Raw genomic sequence first — 17,200 nt, 5'->3', positions numbered from 1 at the left:
TTTTGTTATGTTGTATTGAAAGCATTTGAGATCAAATTACATTGAAAGCTACAGACTGTAACTTAAAACATAAAGGGAGGTAACTCTGAAACTGTTGGAAAGGTTATTCAGGATCATCAATGTCAGCCTTCCTTTCCTGTCTAACATTCAAGCGAGGGGTTAGACGGGTTCCCCGCCCTTCGATAACAGCTGCACAAAACATTCCGTAGCGTACGCAACAGAGGCAGGGGCAACTCCGGCGATGGGTCGACTCCAGTATTTGGGTAAAATCCCCTCGTTTTAGACTGGTTCCCCTCGTTTCAACTGTAAATAAAGTAGTGCGCATGCGTGGAACGTTTTTGATTCGTAAACTTCCGTAACGTTACTTCCGGTTTGGGGACTCTGCAGTCTTTCCCAAGCATTTTCGCTCGCAGAACAGACAATATCGCTCGTAACAGGAGCAGCATGACCGGGAAAAGGAAGAATAAGGGCCAGAATAAGGGATGGTTCGTGAAGGCAGAACCTAAAAGGGCAAGGTGTGATGGTGACCAGGAACCGCAGGAAACCAGTACCAGCCGTCCGCTCTCGTCCAAGATGGCGTCAAATGAGGTGAGGGTAATCAGAACATTCATTTAGTCCCCGCGTCCATGGTCGCTCTCAAACCCTCGGTTTTGTCCATCTCGCAACCAACAAGCCGTTCTCTAAGCATGGTAGGTGCATGTTGCGTTCCCGTTCCAGGCATGTCAAACGGGGTACATAGCTAAAACGAGGCACAGGTGGCCCTAGTCGTCTAACTCTAAGGCCTAGAGTTGAGTTCTTGGGCACGCCAGAAACCTACGCTTGTGGGTTCGAATCCCGTTTCGTCCCGATAATGTTTCTAGGTTTGTCAGCACCATACCTGTGCTCGTGGGTTTCACTGAAGTGGCTAATATCTGAGACCTGAATCACTTTGGGCTTTCCTCCCACATTAAGCTAATAAGCCGTGATATAACTGTAACACTGTTAAAAGCGGCGTTACACCAAACTCACACTATAGCTAAAACGGCACCGATGGAGAAAAGGTCACCCCGCCTAAAGGGAAAACGGCTACTTTTGCATGATGAAAAACAGAACCTTATTTATTTTTTTTACCTTGGTACTGAAATAAATTCAATTGAATTCACATGGTCACGTGCAAACACCAATAATTGTGAAATGTAAAAACATGTTTACATTAGAAGTGAGCCTCTACTCCAGTTTATTTGCCGTTTCTGACTGTGAGGCGCAACTAAACTTATTGTCAAAACATCACATGCTTTGAAGTAAAATAAATGAAATTATTATTAAACTTACAGGGTCACTTGCAAACACAAATAATTGTGAAATGTTAATCGTTGAAATCGTTGCTCTTCTGATCTCACTGCAAAACTACTGATGAGTAAGACTTCAAATCGTCAGGGCAATCACAGCTATTCGGAGCATGATACTATACCGGCTCTGCAGATTGCTTGTCACGGTATCACTCTACTACGAGTTATTTGGATCAGTGATGTCTTCAGAATTAACCCTTATCGATATGACTATAAGACATCCTCCAGAGATCAACTTTGGCATTGCGAATGCATGGATTATCGACACAGTTGGGATAAGTACCCTCCGCCTATGTTTCGCTATGGTCATGTTTCGCTTTTGCATCACCTGTCCGTTACCCAACCTATCACAGCTCGAATCGATACCCCTCCCCCTGGGATCGATACCATTGAACATGCTTCTACCCTTATGCATCACTTGCCTGTTAAACATTGGTACCCATCGTATATGGATCATAGATCTATGTCTGATTACTATTGTTATACGCCACCCAGGGATTGACATCAGGATTGATTTTGATAAGCTGAACGGTCACACAAGTATGTCCTCTATTTCTGCTAAACAGGCGACGGAACCAGGATCACTTTTGTACCGCTGACAATCGTCATGCTTCCTTGAGCGACACAGGGTGCAGGGTGACATCAGGTTTGACATCAACTTTCATCTCATCCTGTGGGGGGGGGGCACAGGTGGCCCAGTCGTCTAAAGTGCCGCGATTCGCTGTGCAGAGTTGCGTCTCTTGGACACGCCAGAAACCTATGGTTGTGGGTTCGAATCCCGGTTCGCCCCGATTATGTTTCTAGGTTTGTCAGCACCATACCCATGCTCGTGGGTTTCACCGAAGTGGTAAACGTCTGAGACCTGCATCAGTTCGGGCTTTCCTCCCACATTAAGCTGACAGGCCGTGATATAACTGGATACTGTTAAAAGCGGCGTTAAACCCAACTCACTCACTCACTCATCCTCTGGGTTCGTTCCTGGTCAACAATCATTCAGATTGACAGTTCTGCAGTTGATCGATATCGCTTCTACCCATATCTCTCTTCTGGCCGTTTAGTAGATCAACATTGATACCAATCTTCTATATTAAGTTCTAAGGATCGAAATTGATTCTCATCGCCTACGGATCAACTAGGGGGTCAACATCAATACTCTCCGCTTATGAAGTGACGTAAGTGGACATCGATATTGGGGCACATGTTCTATCTATAAACAATGTCACCAATGCTCCAAGATTCCAAGATGGATTTATAACCTGTCTTTGCAATTGTCCCCACTAATTTTTGTCAGTCCCTTTCAACAAATACAAAAATGTATGAAAATTACATGGTTTTAATACTTTTGACATCATGTTCAATACCATGACATCATTTCTGAAGTAACTTAGTTCAATCTACACATCATTCACACAAAGTTCAGTCACAATTTTCTCTTTTTTTAGATATATATACTGAATCAAATTAAAAACTTCACAATTTTAACATTTTGACCAGATATCATTGTGGGCCCTTATTGTGTATTTAAACAGTAATGGCCGTGTATTGTCTTCAGATAACACCCTTTTTCATGCAGGTGAATCGATCAAAATCATGTGCACAGCACTATAGTGACAAAAGTGGTTTTTCACGTGCAACTGGTCACGTGGCCAAAATACTGCACATGTTTTCAGCCAAACTTGTTAGCAGTCATTAACAAAAAAAAAGAAAAACACAAGAAAACAAAAGTCTTTATGGCCATTTGTCATGCCACGCATGTTGCAGACCGGAACGTCCATAGCTGGAGTCGCAAGGACGATGGGTTGTAGTTGACTGACTGTTTATGATTTACAGACGCGTCTACAGCAAGTGGGTACCACCGCTGATCGCCCTCGGCCAAGTCGACCACATGTGACGTCACATGCAGAGGATCGTCAGATTGTCTAACGTCACCTCCGTAACCGATTTTTGACGCCTACATCAACCAGAAATGAACTGTACAGTGCGCAAACTGTTTGAAACCGTCAGAGAACTGCTCACCTTCAAGCACGACGGCCATACTGCGGGCCGATTCTGACTCAATTACACAGACGTCAACGTCAATTGTGGGCACAGCGACACTTACGATGTACTCAGAGGAATTGGAATCAAGTTGTCTTCAGTGTTGTGTACAGGAAGTTGACAGATTTCGAGGCAGGAGTGTCATGTGGCAATGTGCTTTCTGTGGCAATGCACGTTCCAGGCTTCTTGTCATCCATGGCAACCTCAACGCTGCTGCTTTCCGCGACCAGATACTGGCACCAGAACTTCTGCCTTTTATGGCAGCACATGGACCCGGTTTGATCTTCCAACACGACAATGCCAGACCCCACACAGCAATTTTGACAAGGAATTTCCTTCAGAATGCGGGAGTCAACGTCATGGACTGGTCGTCAAGGTCTCCACACCTCAATCCCATCGAACACGTCTGGGATGCTCTTGGCAGAAGTCTGCGCACTCTCCAGAACCAACCACAGAATTTGCAAGGCCTTGGCACCATTTTTCAGCAACAATGTGTGGCAGTTGTCACCGCACATGGTGGCCATACACGCTACTGAACTTGTGTGCCATCAGATTCTCGTGCTTGGGACTTATGATTTAAACTGTTGATGTTATTACCGAATACCGTAGGTGCTTGGAACAAATTATGGTTACCACCGTTAATTAAAATCCTTCTTTGGACATTAATGATTAAAAATTACCTTCTCTGATGCATTTGTCCGTTGTATATCATATATGGGATTACTTTTATATGTGAAGTTTTTAATTAAGACAAGGTCGTTACAAATATATATTTAACCTTGAAGCAAAGCGAAATGTTAGTCATGTGACAGTCACATGAACTACAAATCCGAGCCTAACTCTACCGGTGAAAAACTGGTAATTAACAGTAAACGGGAAAACTGTGTCAAGTATTTGACGGATCAGAGTTTCAAGGCTTCATTCAAGAATTCTGTAATATCATCAACCAAGAAACCTGATCTCCATTGTTATAGTGCCTCCATTGTTATAGTGCCTCCCTCGTCTCTTTTTTTTCAATACCACATCATCGACCATCACATGAAGGAGGACACATGCACACTATCTGTTTCCTTCCTCACAGTCCATTTTCCCGCCTTTATGATGACCCCTGCCAGTGTGCGTGAAGATACATGACCGCCTTTTACAGTCCCGCATTCAGCTGACCACCCACTCTACTGTATGATCAAGACTGGTTAACATGGTTAACTCTATTGCATTGACATTTATAGAAGAGTCAATGTCAATGAATCAATGTCATCCTGTTGGAATCTTGCAACAATCATACTCTGTCACTCACTCATTCACCTACACATTGCCTCGATCAGATTAACTATGTCGGGTTGGAGACATTACGGAATCACTGGGCTCTATCCTCGATGTTCGTTCTATCTGTTGCTCTAGAAGATTGCTAACTTATTCATTTTATTAACTTACAAGATCGAAATATTACCCTCTTAAGATAGATGTTATCAAGGTAATGAAAATAGACTGGATCTTGCTCCACAGTTTTACTAGTGCAATCAACAGAAATTTGACTTTTCCAACTTATTTACATGCATCAGATGTCACGTTGATCGACGGACTAATGCACTGGTGGTCATGTCACTCATTCTACAGGAAACTGGCTGCATGTACACCGTTATCTTTTTGAAACCCAGGACGCCAAATTTTAGCTCACCGGGTCCAAAGGACCAAGTTGAGCTTATGCCATACGGTGGCGTATGTTGTTCGTACGACAACAATTTTTTCAAATGACTTCTTCTTCTGTACCACTAATTGGAAATTAACGAAATTTGCCTGGGAGCATCCCCGGGTGGTGGGGATTTAAAATTGTACAAATGGTAGCACTGACCCTCCCACGTGACGTGTCCCCCGTCCTGATATTGCTGGAATATTGCTAAAAGCGGCGTAAAACCATACTCACTCACTCACTCCCACGTGACTGCGGGGCAGGGCTAAATAGCGGTAATTTGGCTATGTTGCTATAAATGACTACTTTGGAACTAAGAGTTAGAAATAAACCTTATTCGCCATTGGTGGGGATTCAAATTGGAGAAATGGTAGGGCTGACTCCCCAAGGGGCTGAGGGGTGGGGCCAAATAGGGGTAATTTGGCGTTATTGCTTTTAACGACTTCTTCTCTGAAACTAAGAGATAGATATCAACCATAGAGAGTTGGGAGCATTCTCCAGTGGTGAGAACTCAAAACTGTACAAATGGAAGGGCTGATCACACCCTGAGGGGGAAGGCTAAATAGAGGTCATTTGGCGTTGTTATTTTAAACAACTTCTTCTCTCTGGAACAAAGAGATAGATATCAACCATATTTGGTTGGGAGCATTATCCAATGGTGGGGATTCAAATTGAAGAAATTGAGAGGCATAGAATGTGTAAACAAACCAACTTACAAGGATTCAGTACAGATGGACCTATCATGAGTCTTTCAGCACACTTTTATAACTGTCGTAGGCGTGACAGAGGGTAGATCTATATTGATTTATTCATCGAAATGACAAAATCGCTATTTTAGTTTGACCTCAAAGTTGTGACAGCACTTAGCTCCCGAGACTGGGTAGCCGACAGATTCTGCACTGATCACATTCCCTCCGTACCAGTACAAAAACCCAGTTAGTTCGGGTCCATGTCTACGTTGGCGCAACCAGCAGCTTCAGACATCCACATGGTTCTCTCTAAGGACGTTTTGTCCAAGCCAACTTTGACAGCGCCTGCTGTTCACAATCCTAGAGCTTCACAATGATCATCCAACAGTCGCTCCTTGTCCCCTGTCTTTACACATGTTGTTCTAGACGGCGTCGAACCAACCAACCAGGACACAGTTGTTCCCAATCAACAGTATCAATTCCAACCTTGCCCCGGATCAATCATCAAGTTTGTCATCTACCGCTAACAAGGATTGACTTAGTTGGGATCAGTCCATCGCCTCTGTCAGATCGACGTGCCTTTTCAAATATTCCAGAGATTGACACTCTAAGAATCACTTTTCTAGGGATCGACATTCCTACTATCAACTTTTGAGTTCTGTAAGTCGACACATTCGAGATCAACACTCTCTTAATTGACCTTCCCAAGATGACTTTCAACTGATTGATCTTGCACGTAGTGCTGGCTAAAAAGTTCTAAGCCTAACTGTGAAAGACCCGTACCAAGTCGATGGTTTTCCTTTATTTCTCCACATAGTCCCCTTCCAGGTTTACACACTTTTGCCAGTGATGCTGCAAGGCCCGGATGCTGGTCAAGAAGAAATTTTCTTCAGCCATCCTAAAAAAGTCATTCACAGCGGAAATGATGTCATCATTACTAGGAAAATGGTGACCGGCTAGTTCATTTTTCATTTGGGGAAACAGGTGGAAGTCTGACGGGTGAATAAGGGGGATGGTCAGTGAGTTTGAAGCCACAATCATGGATCGCTGACATGGCAACCACCGATTTGTGAACAGAAGCATTGTTTGGTGGAACAGGACTCCTTTAGTGAGCATTCCCCGTCGCTTAGCTTTGATAGCTTCACGCAACTCTCTCAGTAGGTCAGCATAATATCTTCCATTGATAGTCTGGCCTTTTTCAAGATAGTCAATCAGCAGAATACCCTTGGAATCCCAAAAGACTGAAGCCATTACCTTTCCAGCAGAAGGGACCGACTTGGCTTTTTGGGGGGGCTGGTGATTCCGGATGCTTCCATTGTTTAGACTGAATTTTGGTTTCTGGCTGAAAGTGATGAATCCAGGTCTCATCCATGGTTACAAATTGGGCCACAAAATCATCGGGATCTGCTTCAAAACGGCATGTATTGTCACAGGACGTCAGGAATCTGAAAGGGTTTCTGATCCGCTGTCAAGAGCTTTGGCACCCATCTTGCAGAAACTTTTGTCATTCCCAAATAATAATAATAATGTGCTCAACCCTGTCATGAGAGATGCCCACAACACTGGCAATATGTCGAGTGGTCAATCGTCGATCAGCCATCACCATGTCATGCACCCGGGTAATGTTTTCCGGAATGGTTGCTGTTGAAGGCCTTCCTGGACACGGGTCATCATCAAGGCTCTCTCTGCCACGCTTGGATTCTGCAGCCCACTTCTTACAGTGGAAAAGGAAGGGGCATCATCCCCATAAGTGGAGACCATGTCAGCATGTATCTGTGTTGGAGTTAGCCCTTTCAGTTGCAGGTACTTGATGACTGCCCTATAGCCAGTTTTGTCCATTTCTGGTGATTTCAATGGGTAGGTTCACAAGATGGTCTGGTACAAAGACAATAATAACACTACAGTTGCAGTTCTTATGTCTATGATTCATTAAATGATTGTACTTGTTGGTCGCAAAAGTTGGTTCAATCCAATTGAGATATCCCACTTAGGCTTAGAACTTTTCAGCCAGCCCTCGTATCAATGCATCAAAGACCACCCCTGCTTGTCATGTTGATCGCTGTCTTTCGGAAGAAGATTATTGTACAGATTTAGCGGTTCGATCGTTGACTTGGTATCGCTCCCCGTTTACAAGCTATGCAGATCGCTGATGTCACCAGGATCTCTCCTGCTCCGGCTACTCCCACCCTCAAAACCAAGACTGCTGACTGGTATGAGCATGTGCTGTCTGCTATTGGCTTGAAGATCCTTCTGGACATTATCTTTCCTCTTCCTCTTAAATCCCTCAGGCTTGATTGACTTCAACTATGTGTTAAAAAAGATGCCAAGCAGGTGCACCCTTTTCTCCACCAGAGTCTTGTAGAATCGATTGACTGAAGACGCCTTCTGGATCGATTATTAGTTGTAAGCTGTAAAATATGTTCAGCTATGCAATCATTCATAAAATGATGTCATACGTGAAAACGTGTACCGCAGGGTATTCCCGATTTCATGCTGTTACATCTGTCTAACATATAGAGATCATATCACCTGTTTTGGTGTGTTTTCAGGCTCACAGGTTCTTGTCTTTACTACACTAGGCAGTGTTATGGAGTGTTATTTATCTCCCTGTTAAGCACCAGCCCTTGTGTCTGTTTCACGGTTATAGTCTATTACAGGGTAGGGTATCTGCGGCTCATTTTCCAATGTGGGATAAATGTGAGATAGGATGAGTTTCTAAAATTTTATTTTTTTTACAATAAATTGTATATTTCTATACTTATCCTATATCACACACTATATGCCCTCCCAATCATCCCCACATTACAGCTCCTCTATCCTGTCAGCTCTAAAGAAAGAGAATGATGTGGTAGGGGTAGTCTGGATTGTCTTGTCCAGACTCGATTAATTACAGACCGCTGTCATATGGCTGGAATATTGCTGGAATATTGCTGAGTGCAGTGTTAAACAACAATCAAACAAACAAATAAATACTGAATATGAAAAACATGGTCTTTCTACAGTAAATAACTGAACAACTAACAACATACAGGAATCAGGAACTTTAGGAACAAGTAGGCCAAATATGACATATGATCAGCTTATAATGTTGTTGAATAAATAATAATAGAAATGCACGGACTTTCTATTCAATTACCCACAAGCCCCATTTACTATATCCTCCAGTAGTCTGAATTTGCTTGTATCTGAGCAGAGATGGAGTTTCAAGTTATCAAATTACTTTCCATTTACAGGCCATGGCCTGGTCCTTGTGCAGAGAGGGCTTTGTATATCTTGATGACAAATAACGGAGATCATATTATTACTAACAGTGTTCCTGCTGGCTTTAGAAACTGCTAGTCCTTGCGGACCAGTCCCCACTAATTTTTGCCAGTCCCAACTTTCAACAAATAACAAAAATGCATGAAAATTATTAGGTTTTAACTCTTTCAACATCATGTTCAGTGCAAAGATGTCATCTCTGAAGGAACTTAGTTAGATTTTTACGTCATTCACACAAACTTCAGTCACAATTTTCTCTCATTTTTTTAAATATTTCTAGACAAAAGTCGCTACGAATGGATATTTAACCTAGAAATAGACAAGGGGAAGCCCCGATGGACAAGTTGACTTTGTTCGAAAAATATACTTATATGTATATCACCTATGTTTCGTTCACCAACAAAGATTTATAAGGTACTTTATTTGCCGATCCACAGGGACTGGCAGTCAGTCACATGAATTACCGGCCCAAGCCTAATTTTACCGGGGAAAAACTGGTAATTACCGGTAAACGGGAATGCTGACTAATAAAAAAACTGTTACAAAAAGACCACGGTGGCATGAATCATTGAATGTCTTGGAACAATGATTCAGATCATTGATGGTACTGTAATTGAAAAAATATATTGTCCCAGAATTCTGCCACCAAAGTTACGCTGTTGCAGGTGTATTTCTAAATAAAATATTCAAGCCCACGGGTTTGAGTAAATAAATATTTGGTTTTGCAGCTTTTGCTGAACAAAATATCTCATCTCCATCCAAAATCACAGGTGTTAAACCCAACTATCTCACTCACTCCTTCCAGATGGCGACCTCCCAGAAGCCGACAGAGCACTTCCAGACATGTACACTATGTACAGAGGTATTTGTCAATCCCTGTACACTTGTGTGTAATCACACCTTCTGTCGTAATTGTGTCGTCAACTACACCAAAACAAGACCAGAAGCCATCAGCGCCAAGTCTCTCATCTGCCCATTCTGCAGCAAGTTGACGAAAGTACCTGAGCCTGAGAGACCAGTGGAGGCACTGGAGAATGATGTTAAGCCAGTCGTTGTCTTGCAGGAACTTGGGGGTTCATTTAATCCAGAATCTAAGGGTAAAATCATCTTTTTCTTGAACACCAGTGTGCAGTTACATTTCCTCATTATTACAGGGGGGACGAATGGCCCAGTCATCGGGAGCCGCAATTCGCGGTGCAGAGTTGTGTCCCTTTGGCACGCCAGAAACCCATGATTGTGGTTTCGAATCCCGGTTCACCCTGATTATGTTTCTAAGTTTGTCAGCCCCATACGCGTGCTAATGGGTTTTACCGAAGTGGTAAACGTCTGAGACTTGCACCACTTTGGGCTTTCCTCCCACATTAAGCTGACACGCTAACTGGAATACCGTCAAAAGCGATGTTAAACTCAATCCTCATTATTACATAAAGCTATTATATTTTATGATGTAAAGAGGAGAGATTGCCTATTGTACAGTAGAAGAGTATGAAGAAGTTTTACACAGTAATGGCACAACACAATTTGGCCTCCAACATGTTTTAATGGTTCAACATGTTTAATGGTTTCACATTATTTGCTGTACTGTCACTATGCGCAGTGTTATATGTAATTTGACAATGTCCTTTGGGCTTGACGTCATCAAATGAATCTTGTCAGGTCAATCTGATGATGATGATGATGATGATGAACCTGAACCTGAACCTGAGAGTACAGTGGAGGAGTTGGCCGATGTCAAGCCATGCAGTGTCATGCTGGAGCCTGTGGATTTGCCTGGCTCAGAACCTAGTGGTAAATTCCTCTTCTTCTTAAACATCAGTGTTCAATTATTTTCTTATTATTGTATAACAATGTCTGTATAATTGTATAATAAAGATATTATGTTTTTTAATATAAAGAGGTGAGATTGACAAGTGTACAGTAGAATCGTATAAAGACATTTATCACAGTAATTAGGGCTGCAACGATACAGGAAGGTCACGATACGATACGCATCTCGATATTCTGGTCGCAATGATACAAAAACAAGACTTAAAGCATGTCAAGATTGAACCTTTCATGATTTTGGAACATTCAACATTATTTTATAATACTGAATACAGATTACTGAATTTGTTAAGCTTCAAAGTGGAACTTTCTCTAACTTTCCTTCAAAACAATTCAAAGTTCAAACACCAGAAAATAATTAATGTACTTCACCTGTTATACAACTTCAAAGAATTTGTATGCAGTGGTCGAAGAAATTGTATCTGAAATAATTGTTTTATCAGGAATAATATATTCCAATATCGTGTTACTTTAGTTGCAGCTTTTACTCTATGTATTTAAAATTATAAAAACCACAAGCGTGGCATTTTTATGTATGGAACAATTTGACCAGTCACCGTAGGGACTTCCCCACGACAGGTATTTCGATTGCGAAAATGTTTTGTTGAAAGATATTTGCCAAATTTCCACAAACATGACTTTTAACGAGTCAAAGTATGTCATTTTTAACATATGTATCCATTCTTTAGCTACTAAAGATCGTTTCAATGCGTCAAAAGCTGTTATCTGACCGTGGTTGCTGTATCTCTTCACACACGATTTCACCTAACTTTATTAAAACAATATTAAATGAAAGTTTGAATAAAATTAATAAAATATATTATAAACACATGTCCAGATATACAATGAACACGTTTTAATAACAATATAGTATGATGATGGTATTGAATTGTGTACTTCAGTTCGGTTTTGCTGACTGGTATTTCCGGTGTAATGTGTTTGCGGTGATCAGCTGATAATGTTTTTTGAGATGGGGAAAAACATCTGTCAGTGTAAAACCTGAGCTTATTAAATATGTAAGTACGTTTTGGGGAGCCATGCGTTACCGCGCGCTATAACCAAGTTAGCGGTTTATTGAAAGGCACAATAGCTGTACTTGAGATTTGCGTTCCGTATCGTGGCGCATCAATAAATGGGCCCACATTTATCGTATATCGTACCGTGGGTCAAGTATTGCGATGCATCGGAATATCGGTGTATCGTTTCACCCTTAACAGTAATGTCACTACACAAATTGGTCTCCAACATGTTTTAATGGTTTCACATTATTTGCTGTACTGTCACCTCAGTGTTATATTTAATTTGACAATGTCCTTTGGACTTGACGTTATCAAATGAATCTTGTCAGGTCAATCTGAAGATGATGATGATGATGATGATGATGATGATGAACCTGAACCTGAACCTGAACCTGAACCTGAGAGTCCAGTGGAGGAATTGGCCGATGTCAAGCCATGCAGTGTCATGCTTGAGCCTGTGGATTCACCTGGCTCAGAACCTAGTGGTAAATTCCTCTTCTTCTTAAACATCAGTGTTCAATTATTTTCTTATTATTGTATAACGATGTCTGTATAATTGTATAATAAAGATGTTATGTTTTTTAATATAAAGAGGTGAGATTGACAAGTGTACAGTAGAATCATATAAAGACATTTATCACAGTAATGGCACAACACAGTTTGGCCTCCAACATGTTTTAATGGTTTCACATTATTTGCTGTACTGTCACTAAGCGCAGTGTTATATGTAATTTGACAATGTCTTTTGGGCTTGACGTCATCAAATGAATCTTGTCAGGTCAATCTGATGATGATGATGAACCTGAACCTGAGAGTCCAGTGGAGGAATCAGCCGATGTCAAGCCATGCAATGTCATTCTGGAGCCTGTGGATTCGCCTGACTCAGAACCTAGTGGTAAATTCCTCTTCCTCTTAAACATCAGTGTGCAGTCGCATTTCCTTATTATTGTATAATGATGTATAATTATCCCCCGCCCAACAAAGTTGGCGGGGGATATAGAAACGGGCTCCGACCGTCCGTCACTTTTCCTTTCCGGAGCATTACTCATAAACTGTTCAATATTTTTTCATCAAACTTTGCAGGTTTGTCAGGTACATGCTGAACTGGTGCCTTTTGCTATTTAGAAATTTTATTTTTTTAATTTTTTTTTACGTTTCCATGGCAGCAAGATGGACTTAGGTTCCAAACTCTTCTATTTTTTACAATTTCCATGACAAGTTCAACCTCGGTTAAAAAAGGTTAGGGTTTGTTTAGATGTAATTATGTCATAAATTCTGCAACAGGGGCAGGGAATATAGCCATGTAAGTGGCAAACTCTTGTTGTGTTATTTTTAACTTATCCTGCATTACTCCTTAATGCATTCACTGCTTGCCTTAAGACAACAAGAAGTACCGCGCAATGGTGATAGTCTCGTGTGAAGAAATAAAGTTGTTTTTCTGAAGTCCCACTTTTACTGACAACCGCTGCTGTCATGTGACCTTGAATATGGGCAAGGTCACCTTCTTCACATCACTGCCTGTCGCGCTACAGCTTGGACGTGTCCCAGCAGAGCTCTCCATTTACAAATGATTTAGATTAATTTAGACCTTCCGTTTTCCACTCTAATTCTTAAATTGATCTGCGATGGGTGATGTATTCCTTTAGTATTACTTTCACCATGTTGTGTAGATTAATGTGGATCATTTAGGCGTAAAAAGACCTATTTTCATGTCAGATACTCATGGTCCGCCATTTTGAATTTGTGTTACAATTGTTTGCCTGCCAAGGTCGACAAATTCTTTACAATTTTCAGCTACGTATACATGTATAACATATTCATGTGTTTTTAAATACTACTAGATTTGGCGTCAGATGGAGTTGCGTATATCAATATTGTATACACTCTTAAAAGAAGACTTTTCCAGATAGACTATTTTCAATTCTGGAGGGACAGATGGCACAAAATCCTACATTTCTTGTCACCTGCGCTACACCAACCATGCACACTTTGCTTATGGCAAGCGTTGCTAGGGTTACTCACCTCGGCACAGCGCCAATGCTGGTGCTGTTTTGCCCACTGGAAACGGTCCCCGTGATGATGTGGTGTCAGAATGAGTCCTGTGTGGCCTGTGACAGTGGAGGTGTCTGCTCGTCAATTGTCAACGAATTGTCAAGCAGTTTCCACAGCAGTAACAAACCAATCTTGAAGATACTGTCGCACAATCTGACGGTCCTGACGTCAGGTGGTGACCCTGGGTCTTCCACTACATGGTCGGTCATCTGTAGTTGGTGGTCTGGTACCGTTGATGGAGCCTGTATATGGTCCTTACATGAACTTGAAATGCACTGGCTACTTGCCGGGCGGTTTGTCCAGCTTGCAATCGTCGCTGATTTCATGTCAATCTTGGCATATGGTAGCAATTAAATGACGAATGAATGTTATCCGATCTGCGTGGATTTTTATTGGGCAAGAAATTGGGGAAGGCATGTGCATTTCAATTTGCACGGAACTCACTTGCTTCGGGTTACCATGGCCGTTGCAATGATGTGTTTCGGCGATCAGTTTTATTGTCATCTGCTTTTTTTTTCATCATCAAATTTTATTTTTCCGGACAAGGTAATGTTTAATTTGGGAACTTTGACAAAAATTACCCATATATTTAAATGACAACTTTTCATGCAATGTTACTTGGGGTGAAGTTTCTTTTGCGGTTCAGTTTATTATGAGGTCACATGCTAAAAATCCATGTTTAGTCCTGGCAATGATTTGCAACAATCAGTATCAGGTTATGGCATTAGTAAAATTCTATTCAGGTTTTTGTTTGAGTTGAAATGTTAAGAAACAGTTCATATTTTTATCAATGCATTCCAGATACAACCAACTGTGCATATTGTAAAGGCAGAGGGGAGACAACTCCAGCTGCTGTTTGGTGCCGGGCCTGTGATGACGCACTCTGCGAGAAATGTGTCAGAGTACACAGTCGCTTCCCTTCTACTCATTACCATGACGTTACTAACCTGTATGGAGAGATCCAAAAAAGGCGAAAAGCCATGTGTAATATACACGAAAGATATTGCATAGAATTAGTATGTAAGGATTGCAAGAAGACAATATGTCGCAAATGTCGCATCTTATATCACAATGAATGTGATTCAGTTGTCAGGATAGAGTCAGACCTGTTCACCATGTTAACAGAACTCATAAAGAAAAAAGAGGCTTTATCAAAGAGGCAAGAAGACCTGAAACCCAAAACTGATGAATTGAAATCGACATTAAGTAGAGAAGCATGTCGATATGCACAAATGGAAGAAGACATAATGCTAGTTACACAGAATGCCATAGAACAGATCAAATCAAACGAAAGAAAACTTCTTGATGAACTTAAAGAGATGTCCAACAAACACATTGGACAACTGAGAGAACAAATAAAGTCAAAAGAGTTGAAAGCACACATGTGCCAAATACATGCTAAGGTGATAGACCAGGCTCTACAATCTGAGTGTGACTCGGAAGTGTATGAGGTGTATCTGCGGTGTGGAGCAGAGGAGGTGGAAGCTCCTCGAGAGATGGAAGTGACGGAAAGAGGAAGAATCGCCAAGATCACATTCCACCATGACATTAAGAGACTGAAACAGGAAGTAAGGGATCTAAAGATGGGTGAACTAGAGGTCCTGTATGAGGGTGTTGTGAATCTGGAGGACAATCCTTTGTTACTAGACACCATAGATGTCCAAGTAGCTGGAGCCAGAAATAAAGGATGGGTTGCTGATGTGACTGTGTTGATTGTGGATGGTATGAATACAGTTATAGTCACGGACAGGATCAACAACAAGCTGAGTTCCTTCTACACCAGGAACAACAAACATTGTCGCAGCAGGCTCTGTCTTAGTAGTGCCCCGTGGAGTCTGACTAAGTTGACAAACAAACCACTACTGGCTGTCACTGTGCCAGGCATGAAACAGATTATAACAGTGAAAGTCACCCCCGACCTGGAGCTTGTGTCAACCATCAAAACCAACAAACAGTACTGGGGTATAACATATCTGACCCCGTATACAGTAGCAGTAGGTTCCAAGTCTCCTCCCTGTGTGGATATTGTGGATATGTGTGGAAATGTGCTGTTTTCATTCAATCCACTCCTCAGTTGTAAAAGGACATTACAGTGTCCCAACTACCTTTGTACCACCAGGAAAGGAAACATCCTGGTGTCTGACGGGGCAACCAAATGTGTTGTTTGTCTGACCCCCAGGGGAAAGGTGGTGTTCACTTACAGGCCTGCTGGAGACAACGCACTGAAGTGTCCTCAGGGTATCACAAGTACCTGCACAGGTGACATCCTGGTTACAGACTTCTCTCTAAACTGTGTCATCCATCTCAATGAGTCAGGAGAATTTGTAAGAAACATACTGACAAAAGAGGACGGTATTGAGAAACCGTTAGGAGTTGATGTAGATGGGCGCAGTCGGATATATGTTTCTCTGCAGTTTCAAGAAGTTGTAAAGGTGTATTTATGTTGACAATGGATTTGGCAGTAATGCCTTTCCTAGTGGTATTGTGTAGATCAATCAAGGTAATATAGCTATGTATAGGTATAACAAGAACTAAAGACAGCAGACCTTGTAATCTGTCAATGCTAAGACTGTGGAAAATATCAGATTTGACAGATGTCGGATTTGAAGAATTTCATGGCTAAATGCACCTTCAATTCCTGATCAAGTGTTGATTGAGTGTATAGAGAAGTGAAGGTTGTATACTAAACACATATGAACTTCAGAATACAGAAACCATACAACTACAATTAAGTGTATTGAAGGTTTTTCATGTGTTGAGGGGGCATGGGTGGCCCAGTCGTCTAAGGCGCTGTGATTTGCATCCCTTGGGCACACCAGAAACCTATGATTGTCAGTTCAAATCCTGGTTCACCCAGATTATGCTTCTAGGTTTGTCAGCACCATAGCTGTGCACTTGGGTTTCACCGAAGTAGTAAACATCTGACTCCTGCATCACTTAGGGCTTTCCTCCCACATTAAGCTGACACACTGTGATATAACTGGAATACTGTTAAAAGCGGCGTTAAACCAAACTCACTCACTCACTATTTTCATGTGTTGATGTCAGATTACAATGGATTTGCTCATGGGACCACAAAACATTAGACATGTTTTTATATGATAATTGATTGGCTGTGCTTGAACCAAAACATTTTGTCCAAAAGGACAGAATGTTACTTTAAACATGTTAAACAGCCTGATGTACAAAATAAAATGAGTATAATGACAATTCTAAAACATTACTTCATTTTATAAATTAAGGTGTCTATATTGATGTGTTGTGTGGTGAACCTTTGTGACCCAAATGTTTTCAAATATA

The 17,200-nt window shown here is 41.5% G+C and overlaps 1 protein-coding gene across 3 annotated transcripts; it reads left to right on the top strand.

The window, feature by feature from the left end:
* Positions 1 to 89: 89 nt before the first annotated feature.
* LOC124138892 (tripartite motif-containing protein 2-like) lies at positions 90 to 16,784 on the top strand. Of its 3 annotated transcripts, XM_046505782.2 has the most exons (6): positions 90 to 588; positions 9,811 to 10,102; positions 10,662 to 10,793; positions 12,178 to 12,333; positions 12,627 to 12,743; positions 14,702 to 16,784. In XM_046505782.2, exons 1-6 carry the CDS (start codon positions 445 to 447, stop codon positions 16,345 to 16,347), a joined length of 2,487 nt encoding a protein of 828 aa, XP_046361738.2. In that variant the 5' UTR covers positions 90 to 444; the 3' UTR covers positions 16,348 to 16,784. The 3 variants fall into 3 exon arrangements, with proteins under 3 accessions (XP_046361738.2, XP_046361739.1, XP_046361740.1); XM_046505783.2 differs by lacking the exon at positions 12,178 to 12,333; XM_046505784.2 differs by lacking the exons at positions 12,178 to 12,333; positions 12,627 to 12,743.
* The last annotated feature ends 416 nt before the right edge of the window (positions 16,785 to 17,200 follow it).

The sequence above is a fragment of the Haliotis rufescens genome, unplaced genomic scaffold, assembly GCF_023055435.1.
Source record: "Haliotis rufescens isolate VD_foot unplaced genomic scaffold, xgHalRufe1.0.p SCAF_19, whole genome shotgun sequence".
In the NCBI taxonomy this organism is placed as follows: Eukaryota; Metazoa; Mollusca; class Gastropoda; order Lepetellida; family Haliotidae; genus Haliotis; species Haliotis rufescens.
The sequence above is the reverse complement of the archived record's forward strand: the minus strand, read 5'-3'. Positions and strand labels throughout refer to the sequence as shown.

What these genes read in the sequence shown, in the direction of transcription:
- LOC124138892 (XM_046505782.2), top strand. Translation starts at nt 445, where the DNA reads ATGACCGGGAAAAGGAAGAATAAGGGCCAGAATAAGGGATGGTTCGTG. An exon ending in CCAAGATGGCGTCAAATGAG is followed by an intron (nt 589 to 9,810) that starts GTGAGGGTAATC and finishes CACTCCTTCCAG; the next exon opens with ATGGCGACCTCCCAGAAGCC. An exon ending in GCCTGACTCAGAACCTAGTG is followed by an intron (nt 12,744 to 14,701) that starts GTAAATTCCTCT and finishes AATGCATTCCAG; the next exon opens with ATACAACCAACTGTGCATAT.